This window comes from Fundulus heteroclitus, chromosome 3 (genome assembly GCF_011125445.2).
Source record: "Fundulus heteroclitus isolate FHET01 chromosome 3, MU-UCD_Fhet_4.1, whole genome shotgun sequence".
In the NCBI taxonomy this organism is placed as follows: Eukaryota; Metazoa; Chordata; class Actinopteri; order Cyprinodontiformes; family Fundulidae; genus Fundulus; species Fundulus heteroclitus.
In genome coordinates this window covers 1,259,707-1,283,169 of record NC_046363.1, presented here as the reverse complement: position 1 = coordinate 1,283,169, position 23,463 = coordinate 1,259,707, and the positions used below count along the sequence as shown (strand labels likewise).

At 42.4% G+C, this 23,463-nt stretch overlaps 1 protein-coding gene across 2 annotated transcripts in view; it reads left to right on the top strand.

The window, feature by feature from the left end:
- LOC105917636 (glutamate receptor ionotropic, kainate 2) overlaps positions 1-23,463 on the top strand; it is a 1,028,886-nt gene that overhangs the window by 404,424 nt on the left and 600,999 nt on the right. For both annotated transcript variants that reach the window (XR_004928158.1, XM_036128574.1), the window contains exon 8: positions 6,998-7,141. Coding sequence is in view for 1 of the 2 variants with exons in the window: in XM_036128574.1 (XP_035984467.1) it covers positions 6,998-7,141 (144 nt within the window). In the remaining variant the exon portion in view is untranslated. The remainder of the gene's footprint in view (positions 1-6,997; positions 7,142-23,463) is intronic.

Genomic DNA, 23,463 nt, shown 5'->3' with positions numbered 1-23,463 from the left:
GGCTTTAGCACACCCCTTCGCAACTGGCTGCTAGACTTCCTCACCAACAGACCTCAGTCAGTCCGGGTCGGACAGAACACCTCTGATGTCATCACCCTCAACACAGGGTCCCCTCAGGGCTGCTTTCTGAGCCCCCTGCTGTTCACTCTGATGACACACGACTGCATCCCTAGGTTTACCACCAATCACATTGTGAAGTTTGCAGACGACACAACAGTGGTGGGCCTGATCAGAGACGACAAAGACCAGGACTACAGAGAGGAGGTGGAGCAGCTGTTGGGCTGGTGCAGAGACAACAGCCTGATCCTGAATGTGGAGAAGATGAAGGAGATCATCGTCGACTTCAGGAAGAACCGGCCTCATCACGCTCCACTGCTCATCAACAGCTAAACTGTGGAGGTGGTCAGCAGCACCAAATTCCTGGGGGTGCACATCACAGACATCCTCACCTTGTCTGTGGTGACGATGACCAGTGACACCACGTCACTGGTCAAGAGGGCACGAAGCGCTTGTACTTCCTGCGGAGGAGGAGAAGAGCCCACCTGCCCCCGCCCATCCTCAGGACTTTCTACAGAAGCACCATAGAGAGCATTGTGACCAGCTGTCTCTCTCTGTGGTGTGGAGGCTGCAGCGCCTCCGACCGGAAGAACGTGAGGAGAGTGGTGAGGACAGCAGAAGGTATCATCGGGGCTCCTCTTCCCTCCATTAAGGACATTTCATCCCAGGGCTGCATTTCCCGAGCCCGTAACATCATCAGAGACCCCTCACATCCCCACCATGGACTGTTCTCCCTGCTGCCCTCTGGAAAGAGGTTCCGCAGGATCCGCTGCAGCTCCACCAGGTTCTGCAAAGGCTTTTTCCTTGCTGCCATCAGACTGTTGAACTATTGAACTATAAACTGGACTTTTTCCACATTTGCACATTTGTTTACCTGCATCTCTATCTGGCATTACCGATGCAGCTGAACTTTTAGTTTGCTTTTTAATTATTCACAACTCAATGTAAATGCATTTTTGCACAAATGCCTTTTTGCACCATTATTTTTGCACATAAAAACGGTTTGAACATTCCCCTGCACACTGTGATTACACACTGTTTTTCTCCTGCATTGTTTACATTTTGATCACTGCTGCACTTTTACATTGTAATGTTGCCTTATTCCACCTGGAATCTCACTATACTCTTATAAGCTGTATGCAACGACATTTCGTTCTGTATGCACTGTGTACATACAAAATGACAATAAAGTTGCCTAAGTAAGTCTAAGTAAGCAAATAGCCGCCTCTGGATTGAGCTCCGTAATACTGTTCTTTTTTTATTCTGCTTTCTGCCATCTCTCTTTGGTTACTTATACCAGTGAATAGTCATTAAACGACAGACTTTTAACTGCTCACATTATTCCACCACTCCTGATCAAACATGGAACGCTTCCAGAGATAGGGGAAAGTATGCAGGTGCTCTGGTTAAGATTCACCAAGTGAATATCCGCTCTCTGACCAACAAAACACATTAATTGCTTCTCCTCTACAGAACTAGCCTGGACTTCATCAGATCTACAGCCCCCTGTTTTATCGAGTCGTGGCACGCCGAGCACATCCCGGACAGCGCACTTCACCTGCTAGGATTAAAACTTTTCTGGGCGGACCATGTAACGGAGTTCATGGGAAAAGCATAGGGAAGAGGACTCTGTCTTGTTATGGAAATATATTCACTTATAGTGTAGTTTAAAGTAATACAGATGTTAACTTCAACCCAGTAACCTAAATAGATGAGGATGTATGCAGAACAAAAGGGCGGATTCAGACTTCAGTAAGCATGCACCAGGCACAGATGCAGCAAGGAGATATGACAGTCTTGTGAGCAGATAACGCTTTTAAAAGTGATTGTCCCAAGGTTTTACTATTGTTCCAGTTAACTCCCAGGAACCAAGCTAGGAAAATAGATTACATTTAACGGTCAAAGGTCAGGAAACAGATGTTCTCAGCAGACTCAATGTCTCAAGGAAACGTCCCGCTTGGACATCTGTAGGTTCAAAAGGAAGGTACGAACGTGTAAGCTTTGAGACACACTTAGGACACGGGCAGAGAAGGTTAAGGTGTTCGAGGCTGTGATAAAACCTGTAAGTGTCTCCCACTTTGGAATTCCAAATTGTAAATAAAAAGGGGTTTAACTGTGTATGCCTCTGAATTCACTGTCTCTTCTCTTTGTGCCAAATCATTGACCGGGTGAAACGAGACGGGCCGTTAGGTGAAGGGGCCCCACATGAGCCTCGTTAGTCTCTACATGAACAAAGGCTGGTGTACAGATGTCACAATGTTGAAGAAATAATACAGCCCTCACTTAGAGACATTGCTCATTAACTGTAAACCCTTTTATTCACCATGGGGGTGTTCCTTGTTTGTCCTGGTCACTGTTAACTTTCCACCTCAGCCCAGTGTTAGTGAAATATAATTTACACCTGGCCGACCAACTAATTAACGTGGAGAAAAAAATTCCAGATTCCCAAAGCATTGTTCTTGGGGACTTTAACAGTGCAAGCATCAACCATGAACTTCCAAAGTACAGGCAGCATTTTAAGTGTCTTACCAGCAACACTAATATACTAGACCAGTGCTTCAATACATTAAAGGACACCTAACGCTATATCCTGCATGCAGCCGTAGGACTCTGACAACTTTCTGGTTCATCTGATCCCACATAGAGGCAGAAACTTCATTCTGCTAAACCTGTTGTTAAGAGTGTGAAAAGATGAACCAAAGAGTCAAAGCTTGAGTCACAGGCCTGCTTTGACTGTACTGACTGGAGTGTTTTTGAGGCTGCAGCCACTGATGCGATCTACTGAGTTTCCTTAGGTAGGAAACCTTTTGACCAATCTGTATGATTTGATTTAATTTAACTTTGTAAAGTGCCTTGAGATGACATGTATCGTCAATTGGTTCTATTTAAATTGAATTGAATTGAACTGAACTAGACAGACTAACTGACACTGTGACATCAGTTTGTCTAAGGACATTTGTGTTCAGACTAAAACCTTCCGCACATACAACCAAAACCCCTGGTTCACAGCAAAACTCACATAGCTTCGTCCGACCAAAGAGGTCTTCAGAAGTGGGAGCAGAGTCCTGTGCAACAAAGCCAGGAACAGACTGACTAAAAGTAGCAAAGAGGTGCTACCCTGAAAAGATAGGAAAATCGGCGAGCAACCCTGCATTAATGTGGCGAGGCCTGTGGACATTTATGCCCCTTTTCCAGTAGTACAAACATTGAGCGGTTCGCCAGGGTTCTGTTTGATTCTGTTCGCTACGGGTGGTTTTCTATTACATCCACATCAGGGGCTTGCGGTGGTAGAGGGGTGGAGCTGCCCCGCCAGGATAATTTATAGAGTAAATGCTGCAAGTGGGCGGAATTGACATGTTCAACTGCTTAACCCATCAGAGTGGGACGCTACGACTAAAGTTCACCTATCTAAATCCTGTCCCATCACGTTACATTAGTCGGGCACCCCGTGAGAGAATAATATATACACTGTGTCAAGAACAAGCAGGGAGAACCTCTAAGACAGGGCTGAGAGATCAAAATGGTGTAATTCCCGTTTCTCATGGAGTATGTAGCTGCCTTAATTGGTCAGAGGATATTGCAGTCAACTTGAGACTGCACTACATTTTCCAACACCTCGATGCTCTAGGGATGTATGTAAGGATTCTGTTCGTGAACTTCAGCTCAACGTTTAACACCCAAACATCCTCAGCACGAAACTCACCCAGTTCACTGTGCTAGTCTCCAATTGTCAGTGGATAACAAAGCTCCTGTGTCATGCTTATGTAATGTGACTCAGAAGGAGGGCAACTGCGGAGACAGGTATACGGTTTAGAAAGTTTATTGTAAAGACAGGTTGTTGACTCGGGAATGGTTCTGACTGGTCTGTCCGTCGGGGTTCCACTGGAGAGAGAGTGAGAAGACTGGTAAACAGAGGCAGGCGCATGTCCGAAAGTCAGAGGAGAACTCACTGGGTTCCAGGCTGAGTTCCAGTCCGGGGAGGGTGATGTCCAGGATCCGGGAGGAGGTGCAGGTCTGGTGAACTCTCTCAAGGTTTTGCGGTGTAGGAGGATGGACAAGGTGAGCACAACAGGAGGACCAAGGCAGGAGCAGCGCCTGAGTCTCTGTCATAGGTTCATGGAGAGCTGACTCGGAAATGCAGCGGCTCGGAAGTCCTGGGTTCTCGATAGCTGCAAGGGGGTAAAACAGGGTTAGACTAGACTTGGATGAAAGACTTCTAGGTTGGTCATGTACCACGTTGGGAGCGAGTAAGAACTGATGCCCGCCTGCTGGAACGCTGCTCCTTATCAAGAGCAGCAATCAGTGGTGGATGGGAAACACCTGCCCATCACGCCCGGCAGAGGAAGAGAGAGAGAGCCCAGCCCGCACCCAGCCTACAAAATGTGACATCCTGATTAACGGGAGTCAGCAGGTTAGGCTGGGGGACTTCACATCCAGCACCCGGACTAATAGCATTGGTGCCTGTGGTGTAATGCACTGAATTACATGTATTACCACTACAGGGCAGATCATGCCAGTGTATTGGGGTATTGGACGTGTAGAATTACTTGGGCTTGAATGAAAAATAAAGTGGCTTGAGTAATCCCACCCTTTTTTATATGGGAACCTAAACAGTTGCTATATTTAGAAGCAAGCTCATCAGGGGTGGAAGAACAAATGGAACCAAAGTTCTGGAGATATGAGAAGAGAGATTACCCATGTTCATGTCCTTAGTTTTCCTGAATGAGATAATTCGAAGAGTTTCGGTTATGGAGAGACAGGAGACATTAAATGAAAGAGGAAATGATAAGTTACTCGAAGTTCATCAGCTGAACAGCTAGAATGAGTGAGGCCAGAGCAGCAGATTAGATCCAAGGTATGACCTTGGGTGTGGGAAAGTCAGAGAATTGCTGAAATAAATAAAGCTTGGATGGGAATAAGACTGAGGTTCTTGTTTTTGGTCCTAGTGGAAGATGTCAAAACCCTCTGGATGATCTTGACTCAAACCTAAACTTGACAGCCAAATAAGGGAAACATTGAAGTCTAGTTTTTATAATTTGAGAAAAATATAAAAAAATAAAAGCTGTTCTTTGAAATTAACAGTTGGAAACACTAATTCACACTCATTTTTATTTCATCGCGATTTGATTACTGTAATTCCCTTTATCTTGGAGTCAGCCAGTCCTAACTTGCTCGTCTGCAGCTGGTGTAAATGCTGCAGCGCACCTCTTAACAGGAACACATAAAAAGGGAGTATGTTACTCCGGTCCTGGCTCCTCTTCATTGGTTCCCAGAGTATTTTAGAGTTAATTTTAAAATCCTTTTGTTAGTTTTTAAGGTCTTAAATAACTTAGCCCCGCCCTACTTGGTAGAGCTTCTTTGCCACCCCCCAATCGGCCTCTTAGGTCTTGGTGGTTCCCAGCTCAAAGCGGAAGTATAGAGGAGACAGGGCCTTCTCTATTGGGCCCCCGAAACTGTAGAACACTCTACCCTTGCACATACGACAGGCCCCTTCACTGTCCATTTTTAAAACTCGTTTGCAAACTTTTCCTCATTGGCCTTCAACCCAACTGAGATTTGATTTTAACTCATTTGTACTGGTATTGTTCACATCTGTTTTTGCAGTGTTTTATTGTGTTTTAGTAATTTTCTAAATGTATTATTGTTTGCTAGTTTTTCTGTTTTATTCCTTATTGTCAAATTATTCCTTTTGATTATCAGCACTTTGCGTTAGCTATGGATGGTGTTAAAGTGATTTATAAATAAAGTTGTTGATGATGATGACATCATCCCGGTGTATAATGCAGTACCTTTCACTTCTCAGGGAAAAATATTGCAAGACCACCTCCACGGCGTGCCTCGATTGGACTAATTGAAGTTCCAATTGTGTAGACAAAGGTTTACAACAGAGTTGTTTTTTGCTTCATAAATGAATCTCTTTGCTTTTCAAGTCGTCGTTAATAATGACCAGAATTATGCTGCAGTCTGGTCTCTATGAGAGGGCTGTTGGTCTGAGGTAGAACTGAGCTTCAGCCGACCGGGTCACAGACAGGCTGAGATATAGCAGTACAGAAGACATGCGTACTTCTACTGCTCTTTTGCTGGGAAGGTCAGTGTAAGGACACACTTCTAACACTTGGATTTGTTGAAGAGTTGTTAAGTTCATATACACAAATGACCAAACTCTGACATTCCAAATTTTTATATGACATATTCTATGATTCAGCCCAGATTTTGGGCAACATGGCCTAGATGCAGATTACATGCTGTTTGGTCCAGAACCAGACCAGAGTCTTTGAGAAAGGCTTGCTGCAGATAATTGACAAGCTAGTTGTGAGCTGATCTCTAACTTTTTTTTATTCATAATGATATCAACAGATGTCACCTAATGTCTTACACCAGAGTGTGGCCTGGGGGCCTTTGGACTGATTTTGTCTATCCCTGACTTTGCGCCAGGTTATTGGGTTTAGGGTACATGATTGTTTCTAGGGAACATTAGGGTTAGGGTTAAAGTACAGTACTGGAACCGTGCAGTACTAGGAAAGCTTGACAGACAAAAAAAATTCAAGACATTTATTTAGATCAAGATACCTAAACTCAGAAATAACTTAACAGATACAGTAATGCCTGGTTCTGTGGAAATAAAAAGAGAAAATGAGAGGTGGCAAACATTTTTTAATAAAGTGCTGCATGGTACCCATATGGTGTCTTTTTTTCTCCTCATAAAAAAATCCTTGGCTTTGCTGAGACACATTTTAAATTAATTATCAGTGCAGGATACATCAACAGAAAAATGTTGCAAACATTCACGACCTGGTCCATGCTAAGGATGTTTGTGATTTAGACATCAAGCTACCAAAATTTTCTTGATTGTGTGTAGATTTATGCCACCTGTCTGCTGTTTTGCTTTGAGTTTTCTTCCATGGTAATGACCTTCAGTTTTCCCTGTCTTGGTTTGCAGACGGACGCCGCACTGATGTACGATGCTGTGCATGTGGTGGCCGTGGCTGTGCAGCAGTCTCAGCAGATCACTGTCAGTTCATTACAGTGCAACCGACACAAGCCATGGCGCTTTGGGAACCGCTTCATGGCCCTCATCAAGGAGGTAAATTCCAGTCTACCGCTTCTCCATTCAGTTTCAGCCCTTAGCATGCACAGCATCACATAGAAAACAGATGCTTAGTAAAAAAAAGAAAGACAGAAATAGAATGAAAAACAGGACGAAGAGTTATAGATGTCAAATTGAAGAAATGTGTTTGAATGGAAATATTCAATTCATATCAGTTTATTCACTTTAAAAAGTTAATTCTATCAAATCCTACAGCCATATCGGATAAGGGTTTTCTAAGTTAACCCAGCAGATTGCATCAATACAGTGGGTGGTAGTATGCAATGTGTCATTGACTTTGCAGCAGTCCTTTAAACAGAGCATGCATGTAGCGACAGTGGAGAGGTAAACTCCCTTTTTACAGGAATAAACCTCTAGCAAAACCAGGCTCAATATTCTGTCCTGGCTGACAGATAGCGAACAAAATGAGAGACCCAGTAGATGTGATTGAGGCTGCTTTACTGAATCTTCTCAGTTAATTTTTGTAAAACTGCAATACAAAAGAAATATACAATGTGTTACATTTTAGATATATAAACTACCTTTAGCAGTTCCAATTCCTGTAAATACACTCAGTTATATTACAAGAAATAATCAAACAAAATGCAGCACATTCACCAACACAACAAATATGAAGCTCAACAGTGAACTTAATTAGCCTTAGCATCCTAAGTAGCCTCACGCTAGCGGTTAGCTTCGCGATTAGCATTATCATTGTTAACACAGTTTTAAAACTTGAAAACAGCTCCCTCCGACGCTACAAAATAAAACGGAGGGGTAAGAAACAACTATAAGAACCAACTATGCTTATACTCACTGTTGGTTCTGCTCCAGGATTTAAGCAACTGATTCTCTGTGGTATAGCCTGCTGTGCTGTATGTATGCACACTGAAAAGCCTGGGTATATAACTGCAGTATCGAAAAACCACCACTCGGGGCTACTAATACAAACTCACTGATTCAGAACACTCCCCGCTTGGTATAAATATGTTATACCACCATTGCTCTTATTTATGTGACATAACTAGAACAACATCACTAATGGGTCGAAGATACTCTTTAATTACCCCTTGGCTAAGAGTCTTTACTTCGACCTTACGAACTTTGCCATCTGAGCTTGCAATAGCTTTAACTATCCGTCCAAGAGGCCATTCGTTAAGTTTAGCTTGAATGTCCTTTATCAAAACAATGTCACCTTCTTGGAGGCCAGACTTCTCTGAGGTCCACTTTCTTCGAGGTTGAAGTGTTGGGAGGTACTCTAATCTCCACCTTTTCCAGAAAGAGTCTGCCAAGTTCTGAACCTGGCGCCACTGTACCTTGCATAGATGGTCCAGTTCAAAGTTTCCCAGGGGTGAAGGAGTGACACTTGCTTTCTGGGTGAGCAGAGTGGCAGGCGAGAGCATTTCAGGAACCTCAGCATCATATGAGACCGGAACCAGTGGTCGAGCATTTATGATGGCCATGACCTCAGCCATCAAGGTTGATAAGAGTTCATGAGATAGTCTAGAAGGGCTATGCTTCACTAGCAGTCCATCCAAGATGCGTCTGGCCACTCCTATTAGCCGTTCCCAGGCTCCTCCCATGTGAGAGGAATGGGGAGCGTTAAAGGTCCATGTGCAGTCCTGTTCCTTTAAGAAGTTCTTGAGCTCAGGGTCATCTGTGTTAACATGAAGTTCTCTGCATGCACCAATGAAATTTGTGCCCCTGTCCGACCTTAGGTGCTTGACGGGTCCACGTATGGATAGAAAGCGTCTGAAGGCGTTGATGAAACTTGAGGTAGACATAGTTTCAACAATTTCAAGGTGCACGGCTCTTGTGCTTAGACAGACGAAGATGAGTGCCCACCTCTTGCTCTTAGCAGCTCCACCACGTGTGCGCCAAGTGGTGACACTCCATGGGCCAAAAACATCCAGGCCTACATATGTAAAGGGTGGGTCCACTGTCAATCGGTCAGGCGGCAGATCAAACATCTTTTGAATTTCTGTCTTTCCTCTCAACTTCTTACAGATTACACATTTGAATATTATGCTGGAGATGCACCTCCACCCTCCCACTATCCAGACACCAGCAGTGCGTAATGCACCTTCTGTGAAGTGGCGATCTTGGTCGGCTACCTTAATGTGATAATGTCGGACGAGAAGAGTGGTCACATGATGGCCAGCTGGTAGGATGAGTGGATGTTTCTCTTGGTCTTCCAAATCTGCCCAACGTATCCGGCCTCCAACTCTAATCAATCCACTACCATCAATGAAGGGATCTAGCTTCATCAGGGGACTTTGGCGGCACACTTTAGAGTTCTGAGTTAAACCTTCTAGCTCCTCTTTATACATATCCTCGTGCACAGCCTTGAAAATAACCATCTTCGCTTGAGAACGCTCTGTGTTGAGCAGCTGATTGCATTGATGCCATCCTTTACAACCATCAGTTTCAGTCTGTCTTGAGAATGTTTTGACTACATGAATGAGGGTTGTCAAGCCTCTTACTAGACTCTTCCAAGTAGAGAAATGTTCAAATCTAGATGATCCAAGAGACGGCTCCCTTATACGTGTCACAAGAGAGGTTACTTGAGGCTGTATGTTTTTGTCTTTGTCTGGACTTATAAGATCAAAGGTTTCTGCTTCATCATCTTTACTAGCATTTAACTGACTGAGAAAAGGGGGGTCAAGCAACCAACTGGATGATAACAGGGATGCTGCGTGAATAGCGAACCGCGAGTGAGCTATTTTTAGAAACGTAACGTCACGATGACGTCACATCACGTGGTACGCAGTAGGGCAAACTTGCGTAGTCCGCCGCTGTGTCGCTGTAAAAGAGACGTGCGTTTCCTAGGTTTTACTCGTTAAAACGACTGCTTTTTCCAAATCTAAGACCATGGTTTTTAAACATTGTTGCTATAGAACGTGCAACAGTGACTCGAGGTACGCTGATCGGCCGCATATGAAGAATGTTTTCTTCATTACTTTCCCGAAATTCAAGAGTGCCAAGGAGAAATGTGTGAGCTGGGTACACCGGTGCGGTCGGCCTACATATGTTGCAAGCATTTTGTCGGAGGAAAGGGCCCAACCGAAGAACATCCTGACCCAATTCCAGCGACATCAAGTAGTGAACAGGTAAGAGTATTTTGGTGGCCGACATGTTAATAATGAAGCGCCTGCTACTATGATAGCATATAGGCTATCATGGTAGCAGGCGCTAACATGATACCCTGCTACCAGGATAGCCTACTCAAAAACGTTTCAAATAAGACAAACATTAAACATGGACGGTGATTACAAACAAAAAAAACGGCCGACGACGCCATGAACACCGCACAGAAAAAAAAAACAAAGCTTACCGTTCGATCAAGTCGACCCGTTTTCCGGGCTTTTTAAGCCTTCGACACTCAAGCCATCGTTTGAGCTGAAGGTTGGTGTGTTCTTCGACAGTGCGACCAGTAAACCGTGTGCCTGGGACATCGTCTTGGGAAAGTTTAATGGCTGCAAAGTCTGTCTTGTCGCTGGTTCTGTTGTGCGTGTAATAGCTGGTTGCTACGGGCGTTCTCTACCTGTATGCCCTACCTAAGCGGCAAAAGGAGCGTTGCTCTTGAGACGGTGACGTCACATGCACGGTACGCTATTGGCCTGGTTCCCTGGTCTGCAGGGTTTTTTTTCAGTCGATACATACTGCCACTGTTTTGGATCAGTAGAGCCTCGAATGCGAGCTACTCTGTTAGCTGCATAGGTATAGAACCTTCATGATCTGTTGTGTATGTAGCCCAACACGACGCGACTATCAGTGAAGAACCTGACTGCTTGTAACTCTATGGCTATCTCAGACTGGATTGTTTCTGCCAGCTCGACTGCCAGGACAGCTGCACACAACTCCAGGCGTGGTACAGTATGCATTGGATAAGGAGCTAGCTTTGATTTTCCCATTGCAAACCCCACATGCCATGTTCCATCAAAGTCTAAGGCACGCAGGTAGGCTACAGCAGCTATGGCCGCAGTCGAGGCATCTGCAAAGACACATAGTTCTGTCCTTTCAGTACATGACAAGGAGACTGGAATGTATGCTCTCTGGATGCAAACCTGTTCAAGTGCAATTAAGGAGTCAGTCCATGCTTTCCACTGTGTCTCTTTTTCTGCTGGCAGAGGTGTATCCCACTCATACTGCTCTGAGGAAATGTCTCTCACCAGTGCCTTGCCTTGGACTGTGATGGGGGAAGCAAATCCAAGGGGATCATAAAGACTGTTTACAGTGGACAGCATGCCTCTACGAGTGAATGGTTTAACATCTCTTGACACCCTAAATGTGAAACTGTCAGACTGGAGTGCCCAGCTTAAACCCAAACTCCACTGGAGGGGCAAAGGGTCAGCGCCTAAATCTAGATCTTTAAAGTCACTTGCTCGCTCCTCCATGGAAAAGGCCTCCATGACCCTTGTGTCATTGGAAGCTATTTTGTGAAGTTTTAAGTTGGACTCAGCCAACAAGGCTCTAGTCCGCTGCAGGAGATCAATAGCCTTGTTGTGAGTAGCTAACGAGGTGAGTGCATCATCCACATAGAAATTTCTGAACACAAACTGTTTTGCATCTGTTCCATGTTCCAGTTCTCCGTGTTCTGCAGCTTTCCTTAGACCATATGTTGCTACTGCTGGTGACGGACTATTTCCAAATACATGCACAGTCATCCAGTAGTCGATGACCTCTTCATCCGGATTATTATCTCGATACCACAGGAAACGTAGGTAGTTGCGATGGTCTTCTCTGACCTTGAACCCATAGAACATTTTTTCCCACATCTGCTGTGACCGCTATTTGCTCCTTTCTGAATCTCAGGAGAACACCAATTAGTGTGTTGTTGAGGTTGGGGTCACTGAGAAGCACATCATTCAGTGATATCCCCTTGTATTCAGCGCTGGAGTCAAAAACCACCCTTATTTTCCCAGGTTTCTGGGGGTGGTATACACCAAAGGTCGGTAAATACCAACACTCTTGGCCTGGTTTTAATTGGGGTGCTTGCTCTGCCTGGTGATTGACAATCACCGTCTCCATGATTTAAGCAACTGACTCTCTGTGGTATAGCCTGCTGTGCTGTATGTATGCACACTGAAAAGCCTGGGTATATAACTGCAGTAACGAAAAACCACCACAAGGGGCAACTAATACAAACTCACTGATTCAGAACACTCAGTGTGAATGGCCATTTTCCCTGACTGACTGGGGGTTTGGGAAGTTATAGAAAACAAAAAGAGCAGAAATACTGCTCTAAGAGTACTATCTTTGTGAGAGAAAAGTAGAAACATAATGACAGTAGCTCCATTAGTGACTTCTTCTAGGAGAGAAGCTAAGAAACACAGCTAAGCAGATAAGCTCTGAGGCAGTTTTCAGGTCTAGCGGTGAAAACAGAGAACATGTGGTTAGTTGTAATAAACTGATAGCTATGTCTAGGAGGGACACAGGATTTAACATAGAAAGACAGGGTCACATTTATGAAGTTGTTGACTGTAGTAGCTCAGGACGGTGTCAAAGCTAAAAAGAACAACAGGCCAGAATTTCTATTATGAAGAGAAAAAAAGAGAAAACATCAAGGTTAAAAGTTGAAATAACATCAGTAATGCACAATTGGAGCAGTGGCGGCTGGCCCATAGGGGGCGCTCGGGCGCTGCCCTCCCTAGATGTAGAGGGGAAAAGTCAATATATATATCGATTTTAAAAGTATTATTAATGTCAGTTTTTACTTAATAGTACATGGCAACATGTAATAAGAATTATTAAAACACTTCTACTAATTGATATCAATTGACTCTCATTTAACAGTGCATTTCCACCAACAGAACGTATCATTTCTCTTCTTCTACACTTGTGGGGCGGTGACTCAAGGAGCCCTACAAGTGTAGCAAAATAACCAATCGTATACTGTTGCTAGGGAAGATTTATAAATATTTGGCCTATCAGCATCGCCAAAATAAATGGGTTTGGGGCTCCTGGAGTCATAGCCCTAGCTGCACAGTGATAGGTGCACTCAACTCGTGACGTCACGAGCTACATCCGCGCTACATCCTGGTCACAGTGGTCGGCAAAAACAGTACTGTTTTCGCTTACCAGCGTGACAAAATGGGTGAATTAGAGCGTACTTTTAGTTTATTTTTGGAATCTAAACAATGCCTATGACTTGTTGTGCTCCCGGTTGCACACAGAGGCATTCCAAATCGTCGGATGTACGTTTCTTTCGTTTACCGAAGGACGAAGAAAGAAGAAAGACGAAAGAAATGGATCATTTCAATGAAAAGGATGCAGGCAGACAATCCCAATCGACTGTGGGAGCCATCATACCATGACAGAATTTGCAGTCTACACTCCATCTCCAATTATTAAGTAATTACAACTTAATTTTGCACTAGTCATAGTTCTACTTAAATGATTATATAAATAAAAAATTAGAATATATATATATATATTTTATATTATTCAAGACGTAAACGTTCGTTTCAAAATAATATACGTACATGTACAATGTATGCAAACCCTCTAGCATGAGTCTGTGAAAAAGATTAATAAGACAAAACCACCAAAATAATCCTTTGTGAACAATGTTTTTTTTATTACTTAAATGCTTATTGTGGAATCGTTCTAATTTTCCGACTTTTAATTTAAATACATGTAATGGGTTAGGCAGGGAAATACGGAGCCCCTAAAGGGACATGGAGGGAAAAAAACTATTGCGAGATCTCGCAATGTTTTTGCGAGATCTCGCAAAAGGTTTTCCTACGTCATATATATATATATATATATATATATATATATATTGAATAATATATATATATATATATATATATATATATATATTGAATAATATATATATATATATATCTATATATATATATATATATCTATATATATATCTATCTATATCTACTTGCATCATCTATCTCTACTCTCTCTACTATCTATCTCTCTCTATCTCTCTATCTCTCTTGCCTCTCTCTCTCTCTCTCTCTCTCTCTCTATATATATATATATATATATATATTGAATAATATATTCATTGGTGAATATATTATTCACCAATGTCTAAAGGTCTGATGCCTTCACGGAGTAGATGCAAGTTTGGAGAGACTAAGTCACAAAAACTTGGACATGTAGACCTGTATCTCTCTGTCTTAGAAAAATAACATTATAATATAAACAATATCTTTTAATCTTACTTGTGAAAAGTTAGCCCTCGAGCCCTGATGTCAATAGTCCGTCGATTTAAACAAAAATACGCCGCCCAGTGCTGAGGTATCATTAGTGTGTTCAGCTTGAATCAGCAGGTAAGGGTAGCAGGTCGACCGCCCCAAGATGGCGGCCGTAATTTCTGCACCGCGACAGTCAGTGCGGGGTCTACTCTTATATTATGTCTATGGTTTTATCCTCTTTACTTTGCATCTCCGCTGTTGTGTGTCTGTTTTTCATCCGGTTCACCGACGTACGAAAGCTTTTTCTTTTGATCTTTTAAAATGTCTCTCACTAATGTCAAGTCCATGTCTGCAGCCAAGTACGGATTTAATGTCTTTACATGTCAGGCCAGTACTAAAATAGAAATCAATAAACTTCTCCCATGGATGACGTGTTTGCGCCTCCATTGTTTTGTGTCTGTTTACAACTTCTTTTTCTATTTAATGACGGTTGGCGAACAACTATGTGGTGACTAACCAGTAATGAGTGTGGATCAGGTCATTTGTTTTACTTCCAGTTCGCTGATGTAGGAAAACCTTTTGCGAGATCTCGCAAAAACATTGCGAGATCTCGCAATAGTTTTTTTTCCCTCCATGTCCCTTTAGGGGCTCCATAGGGAAATCTATTGGCCAGCCCCACCAAGATTTTTTTTCACCAGCCGCCACTGAATTGGAGAGTAGTTGGAGAAAGGAACAGAGTGAGAGAAAGTGGTCTATCTTCTATTCTCTCTGAATGCGGACTTTGATACAGTTTCTCACTCAATCTTTCACCACAGGTTATTTTCATTTGGCATCACTCACATCCCCTTGGCTGGGTTTTTTCTTAGCTTACTATCTGCACACTGATCATTCAACATTAGCCCTTTATTTCCCATCCATCTCCTGTCAAAACTGCCATGCCACAGGGCTCTGTCCTGGGACTCCTACTTTTTATTATTTACATTCTTCCCATTGGCAATATTTTCCACGAATTCAACATTTATTTGCACAATGCAAAAGTCACCCAGCTCTGTCTTTCACATAAGCCATGTTCATCTTATATGAACCAAATCTATATTATCCACAGCTGGCAGTTTGTCCATTTCATTTGGTGGTTCTATAGTCACCCCTTTGCCTCAGGTTAGGAGTCTGGGTGTCATTCTTGAGAGCACTTTATCCTCTACCTCTCAGGTCAATAATATCACCCATTCTGCTTATTTCATCAACACAACATTAATCGCCCTTCCCTTCCCCTCTGCATCAATTCTTGTCCATAGTCTTGTTACCTCCTGCATTGATTACTGTAACTCTTCTCTTTGGTCTTCCTCCAAAATCCATCCATAAGCTACAACTGGCTCAGAAGTTAGCTGCTTATTATTTTAAAAAAAAAAATAATTTCCTAGTTCTACCACTGGCTCCCTGGTAGATTCAGAATAGAATTCCAAAATTCTTTGTATACATTCAAGTGTACAGAATTTTACACTGTATGTATTAATCACAATTTTAATGCTTTTAAATTGAAAATATATCAACCTTTTCTATAACTATATTACCAGACTTCAAGGGGATAACCCCACAAATGGAATTTTGATAATGCATTTCTGAAGAGCTGAAAAAGACAAATATGATCATCTGTAATTACCATTCAAACAGGTCTGTGCAGTGCTTTGATAAAATGTTCACCTTCATAAGTAAATGGACTGAACTTGTATGGCACTTTTTCTCAAAGCACTGTAAACTAGAGCCACATTCACCCAATCACACTCATATTCATACACGATACGCAGCACGGTAGGCAACAAGGGGTTAAGTGCATTGCCCAGGGGCGCATCGACATGTGACAAGGGGACTGTGGAATCAAATCCGCAACCTTCCAATTCCAAAACAATTACACAACCCATCAAGCCAAAGTTGCCCCCATGTACTGAAGGATGTCCTGTGCAGGCTTTTCAAATTTTAATAGCAATATGAGTCAAAATGGTATCAAACAGTCTGATTAGAGGTAATCCATGGTGTGTATATGTGTGAAAACAGAGCAGTTTTTCAATGTGGTCAAATAACACACTATATTTCATCAGTGTTACACATTTCATTAACCAGCAGGGTTCCCAGTGCTGCCAACGTGCAGATTTAATCAACAAAAAATGTGCAAGAACCATGATAAAGTTTTACAAGCCATGCACAAGAAAAATACTGTAATTGTTAACAGCTGAGAAAAACTAAACAAAAAGTACAGCATCTTTTGTTGTGGTTGGCACTTGGCAGTGACAAAAACACAAACAGCAGGCTAACACCAGGTACAGATAGATGAGTTTTGTTAAGGACTCCTGATAAGAAGATAAGAAATTCAAAATACCACTGCTACAGAATTTGTTGAAAATTTGTTTTTCTGATATATTCAGAGATGCGGAGCAACAGTCACACCTCACGTGATCAACCATTAACCAATAAAAACAGAAATCACTTGCACGTCAATTAATTCGCTCTGGGCTTTTGAAAAGCAACTGAAGACCGAGAAGCTGAGTGGAAAGATGAATGTGCTCTGGACTTATTAAAGTTTGGAAAAACAGCTGAGGACTGAGATGCTGAAGGGAAGAAAGACTATTTTAAAGAAGAAGAAAAACGTTATGGGACTAGAATCACTTTATTTAGTGAGAACCCTGTGCTTGGTGGGCCGCTGGCAGCTTTTTCACATCTGGACAATGGGAAGTCAGTTATACCCAGTGTGCCAGAGCTAACCAGGTTAAGTTGGTTCCAATATTTTGTCTGCATTTGGAGAGCTTGGCTGAATCCTTGCTCCACGAGATACGATGTGGAGCAGGCGAGGAGGAGGGGACGGACCCTCTCCCACAGCGGAGGAAAACTCTGACCTTGTGTTACCCACATCGTAGCGCCAACTGGAGGTCTGGAATGTCACTTTTGTCTCCTCATCATTCTGTAGATCAATGAGGCTCTCCTGGATTTTGTGCTCACAGTTGGCAGCATCTGCTTGCCCTGGCTCCATCACCCAGTCAGGTACATCTAACTTCTCCAGGTCCCTAAAGCAAATAGTTATATTGGCCTTGACTGCCTTCATGTGGTTGGTATAGAGCAGCAAGTGGTGATCTGTCAGCTCATCCAACACCTAGGCAAGTACAGTACAAATTATTATAGTGTGGCGTAGGCATAGCCTATTGTATTTTATCATGTGAGCAGAGATAAAACATAGTCTAAAGGCCTGTTCATGCTCTGAAAGAAGAAAGATATATTTTTTCGTTTTCTGAAGGTGACTAGAACAAGAACAAAGTTCATTCTAGACATGTTATTTCATCATACTCCACGCTTACTGCAGTACACGTAATAAGGGAATCCCTTGTGGGAATCACCTTAGCAGACATAGCATATTTGCATCAATTCAGGAGGAGAAGAATAACACATTGAAGTGGCAGGGGAGGAATATTTACTGATATTATGCACAATTGCGGAGGAGATGGAAATAAAGAAGCAACTGAGGTGAAATGTCCGATTCTGACCAATCACACATTTCTTTTTTCTTGCAGAATGTGAACAGACCTTAATTCAGAAGCCTACCTTGGCTAACTGTGGAAATTGGATTAATTGTCGCCTCCCAAGGTTTTGTTTGGTAGAGTTTTAGTTTGCATGTAAGCTGCAGATGGTGGCCTGGGAGTGGACCAGCATCACCCCATCTCCCTGGAGCTTAATTTTCCCGAAGAAATTGGAGAGGTAAAAAATGTCATGGCGACAGGATCACAGCTGGGCCTTCAAGGATGCATTGGCCTGGTCAATAAATTCAATGACTGAAGGGAAAAGCTCGCATAGCCTGGCCAAGCAGTTGCCTTCGAAAGCCAGCACACCCCTGTGTGGAGCAGCAAATGCTTAAAGGCCTCATCATTTTCCCACAGCTGTCTGAAGAGCCAATCATTCAGCAAATGTGCTTTTATTTTGTTGATCGCAACGTCCGGGGACTGATGGAGTGTCAGGGACAAGTTGTGACAGTGCAGTACGCACTGTCACAGGATGTTGTTGTCGGCTGTGGTGGTCTCATCCAGCTGGACACTGAAGGGACAGCCGTGCAACTTTGCACCCAGCTGTTCCTCCATGTCAGAGCGGGATGGCCTTGGTAACTGGCGCCGAATCGCGCTGCATAATGGTGGAGATCGCGTCCTTTATTGGGGGAATAACAAGAGACTTTCCCACACTGAACAATAAGCCGGTCTTTGCAATTAGTATTGCTATTTTCTAAGATGCCACCAACCCACTCTCTGTCTGGTTGACGCTCCGAGTGAACATGTTGTTGATTGTAGGGCGCCTTGAATGATGATCCCTCAGTGACTGGAAGTAGGCCGAGTCTTTTGATGCCTTGTCAAAATGTGCTCCTGCTTGATTGCCTCATTAGAGAAAACCTGCTCATATAGCAGGCACATCATACAATGTATATGAAGCATTTTGTAAAGCTGCAGATGGAAAGGTTACTAAAGCGAAGCAACAAATGCTGGACATTATGAGGACAGACAAATACTCCAACGCAAATAGTAGAGCAAAGAAGATCACAAGGTTGGTCGAATTTATTGCTCTTGACAACCAGCCCATCTCAGTAGTTGAGAATGTCGGACTTACTCGTCTTCTGGAAGGTTTGGACCCGCGCTATGCTCTGCCATCGAGACACTACGTTGCAGACACAGCCATACCACAGCTATACAGCAAAGTGAAAGAAACGATACATAGTCAATTGAACTGGAACGTTGTTATTAGTTTCACTACGGATATTTGGAGCACAGATGTTTGCCCGATGTCCCTCTGAGCCTCACAGCGCAGTGGGTTGATCCCGAAACTTATGATTTAAAGCGTGCCGTACTGCATGCTCATACAGCAGAACATGTCAGACAAACCATTTCGGAGATGCTGAATGCGTGGGGAATAGACAAACAACTTGTGCATGTCATTTTATGTGACAACGAGAGGAACATGAAGAATGCAATGGATGAATTGGGCGTGCCAAGTCTGGGCTGTGTTGCTCACTCACTGCAGCTGGCTGTGCATGAGGGTTTGCTCTCACAACGTAGCATATTAGATGCACTTGTCAACGCCAGAAAAATCATCGGTCATTTCAAGCACTCAACTTTGGCATACTCAAAACCACAAGACATCCAAATTGAGATGAAAGTACCTGTAAAGCGCTTACTGCAAGATGTCCAAGTAAGATGGAATAGTACACTGTACATGATGCAGAGCCTCTCCACCAAAAGCGCACCATGAGCGTTTATGCTGCAGAGCACAACCTCCCAGCTACTCTAACAGTGAACTAGTGGGGACTGATGGAGAGGGCGGTCGAGATCTTAGCTTCATTCGAGGAGCTAACAAGAGCTGTCAGCGCTAAAACAGCCACTACAGCTGACTTGATTCCTGCAATTGCAGCCCTGAAGCGTGTTCTTTCCAGAGAGCAGACCACTGATGAAGGAGTTAAGACTATGAAAAGGACCCTATTGGAGGCAGTGGACGACATTTCATCCACGTTGAAAGTGATCCACTGTATTCAGTGGCCTCATTGGTGGATCCAAGATACAAAGACAGGCGAGTCCCTTAAATGTAAATTTTTAATATTTTGTTGCAGAATCAAATTCACGACTTGTTTTAAATTCTAGAAATATACACTTTATTAAAATTCACATTATTGTTTTTTTTCCAGATACTTTGCAGATCCTAATAGCTTAGCTTAGTCTGCAAACCCTTTGACCTATTGGAGGGACAGTGCTGCCCGATTTCCCTCACTGGTGGAAATTGCACAGAGGTATCTCTCTCTGTGGACAGCGAGAGACTCTTCAGCACTGTGTCCAACATAATGGACGAAAAGAGAAACCGTCTGTCAGCTGACAGGGTTGAGAAGCTGGTGTTTCTTAACAAGAATCTTCATTTCACTTTAAAATGACTGAATTAAGATATGTGAGTGAGGCTTAACTGGAAAGAGCTTTGTGGTTATTATAACTAAGTATTCAGGTTTGTTTTTTTAGTTGTTTTTAGGGCTACTTACGTGTTTGTTCATGACTGAAGAATGGTCTTGGTGATTTTGATCATGTTTTAGTGATCATGCTACTTTTAAGTTACAGTCCTAAAGTTTTGAATTCATTTGATTGAATTCTGTTTACTTACTTTTTCAGTTGGATTGAGATGTTTAAAGTTCATTTACTGAATTGTGACTATTTGTCAATCTGTTTACACCACATTTAAGATGAGCAAGGGCACTTTATTTTTGCTCAGTGGTCAGTGCACTTTATTTATATTGACTTTATGGCAGCCTATGTTAAGCACTTATAAGCTAAAAGTGGATCTTGGATAGCACTTTCTTTTTGATAATACTGTACCAAGTAAGTATTTTTCTTTTTACTTTTGTCTAAAATATTAAATTGAAGCTGACCTTTAATAAGGTTTTGATTTCATGGGGTTTACAATAATAATAAAAATGTTTTTTGATCAAATATTAGTCTAATAAAAAAGTTGAGTTACTTGCTTAAAATATATTTGAGTTTTATCAATTTCAATACTAAAGGCAAAATATTGGATCGGGACTCGAAATCGGATCAATTTAAAGTTAAAAGATCGGATCAGGATCGGAGGCCTTAAATGGTGATCGGGACATCCCTAGAATAGACCCATAATTTATGTAATTTGCATTGGACTGCCTGCATTTCGTCTTGTTTTCCACCATGTTTGATTGTAATGTTGTTGTGTGTGATTAAAATGGTTACATTATTAGGATTGTCTATGTTTTCATCAGTCATTTAAGTTTTAGCCCACGAAGATGAGGTGACAGCTGTCAAAAGTAACGTTTGTGTTTCCAGGATTTCGCTGCTGCTGTGTTGGATTTGTTTGGGGATTACTATAGCGACCGTTCCTGCTCAGCTTGTCCAATCGTGATCAGGGAGCAGAGAGAACTCCAGGGGTGACGTCAGGGTTTACTCCCTTTCACCCAGCAGTGGAAATGGTAGACTCGGGTTCTTGGTCTCAAACAATAGCTTTATTTTTAGTCGGGAAACCATGAAAGTTTAAAATATAAACTTCAAATTAACTTTATTCAACCCCACTGGTGCCTGAGCGCCCCCTTAGCAGCCCTCGCGCATCCAGCACCCCCCAAACTGTTTATAATGCCCCCAAGAGGGCAGCACCGCCCCCATCGAGAAACCATATTCTAAAGCAACAGAGAAAGAGCTTATCAGAAAGGCCAAAATAAAGTAAAAATAAATACCAGAGTAAGTATTGTGCACTTGTTTTTAATATGGCATATTCAGGTAATTTTCTGAAATATTCAAGTTAAACAGTGGAGATACAGTGGAAAAAAATAGTCTATTTACAGAGATAATATGTAATATGCGTGATTAGAGCTGGACGATACAGAAAAAATGCATATCGATAAAATAGAAATCAAATTGATCGATGTCGATAATTATCAACAAATTCAAAACATATATTTTAAGTGCAGCCCCCGCTATGTTATGCTGTTGTTAGTGACCTATTTTTAGATACAGAGCACTAAATTCAAACAAAACCCTTTATTCATCCAACTTTTTACCAAAACTGTATGTCTTCAAAAAAAGAAAAAAAGAGTGCTCTCTGAACTCTTTGAAGGTGGTGGAGCTTGGTGACGCAGTATTCCTGGATCTGCATTTATGATTGGATGTGGATGTAATGACTGCGGTATTAACCTACATTATAGGCTAGATTGCATTAGGAAGGAAAACTGTTCTTCTGTTGAACATTTTATTGGCCTTTTTTTTTAATTGACATTGTCCATCGGTGATGTTATTTTTCTTAAGGCCAAAACACACCAAGCCATGCGATACATCTGATCTGATGGAGAATTGCGTCGTAGCAATTTGATCTGGTCTAAGTGAATGGGGGTGGGCAGATCAACTCACGGTTTTCTGGAGCTGTACTCTGACCAAGGTAGAACCTTTAAGCTCTATATTGGTGGGACTTATGCAGCATTTTGACAGGAAATCCACTTTGGTGAAGTAAAACAAGATAAAATCTCCAAACCACAGTGTAAACGGAATGCATTTTCCAACCAGGTTCGACCCCATTTATTTCTATCAAGGAAAACACAGAAAAGCTCAATAAACAATCTATAAACATTTTGACAAACAGTGTACTTACCCATGGCAAAAGCTCAGAAGTGCAAAAACATAAGAAAAGTAAACAGCAACTGTATCTTCTTCGAGCTTGTTTGAGCAGGAACTACAGCTTTACATTTACTGCCCAGCTTGTTTATGCTGGTGGAACTTCCGGAATTTGTGGTCCATACTCTGATGTGAATGCGGAATCTTGTGAATCTGATGGTTCATAGAAGGAGCCTCTACACAGCCTGTAGGTGAGGGAAAAATCTGTAAGGATCCGAACATTGGGTCGGACGGATCAAAAGGGTGAAACAAATGTGCTCAACAGCAATGCAGCACACAGGACTTCCGTGTGCTATGTCCCGCCCTAGTAATTTCTGTCCAATGGGAGCAATAATCATTACACATGCAGCTCTGTTACAAGTTATACTTCACTTGCAAAATATAAAATGTGAAAGCAAACCCAACCCATACGTCCATCCATTCATTTTCCGTCACGCTTATCCCTTGTGGGGTCTAGAGGGGTGCTGATGCCTATCTCCAGCATTCAATGAGTTAGAGGCGGAGTACACCCTGGATAGGTCGCAAGTCGGTCGCAGGGCACAAACCAAACCAAACAAACAGAATAATCCACCTTTGTTCTGGATCAAAAAAGCTGACCAAATGACTTTCCTGGTGTGAATACACTCTAAAATGTGTTTGATGATCTAATGAATCATCTTCATTGTTGTTATAGGACCATGGTGATATTTTAGTGAGACACTGGCTAAGAATCCATACATATTCACACATAACACACAGGCACAAAACAATACATAATGTTCAAGTTGACTGCACTGACAACATTTTATGGAGATAATTTCCTGCCAAAAGGTTGTAAGCAAAAAAATGTGTTGCACACAAATAAAACTTGTTTTGCACACAAAAAGATATGTTTCACACAAAAAAAATTGTTTTGCAAACTGTTCGCCAACCTTGCACTCAAAATATCATTTATAAGTTTTCGTCGGGTACAAAACGGTCTGTGCTCGCACAA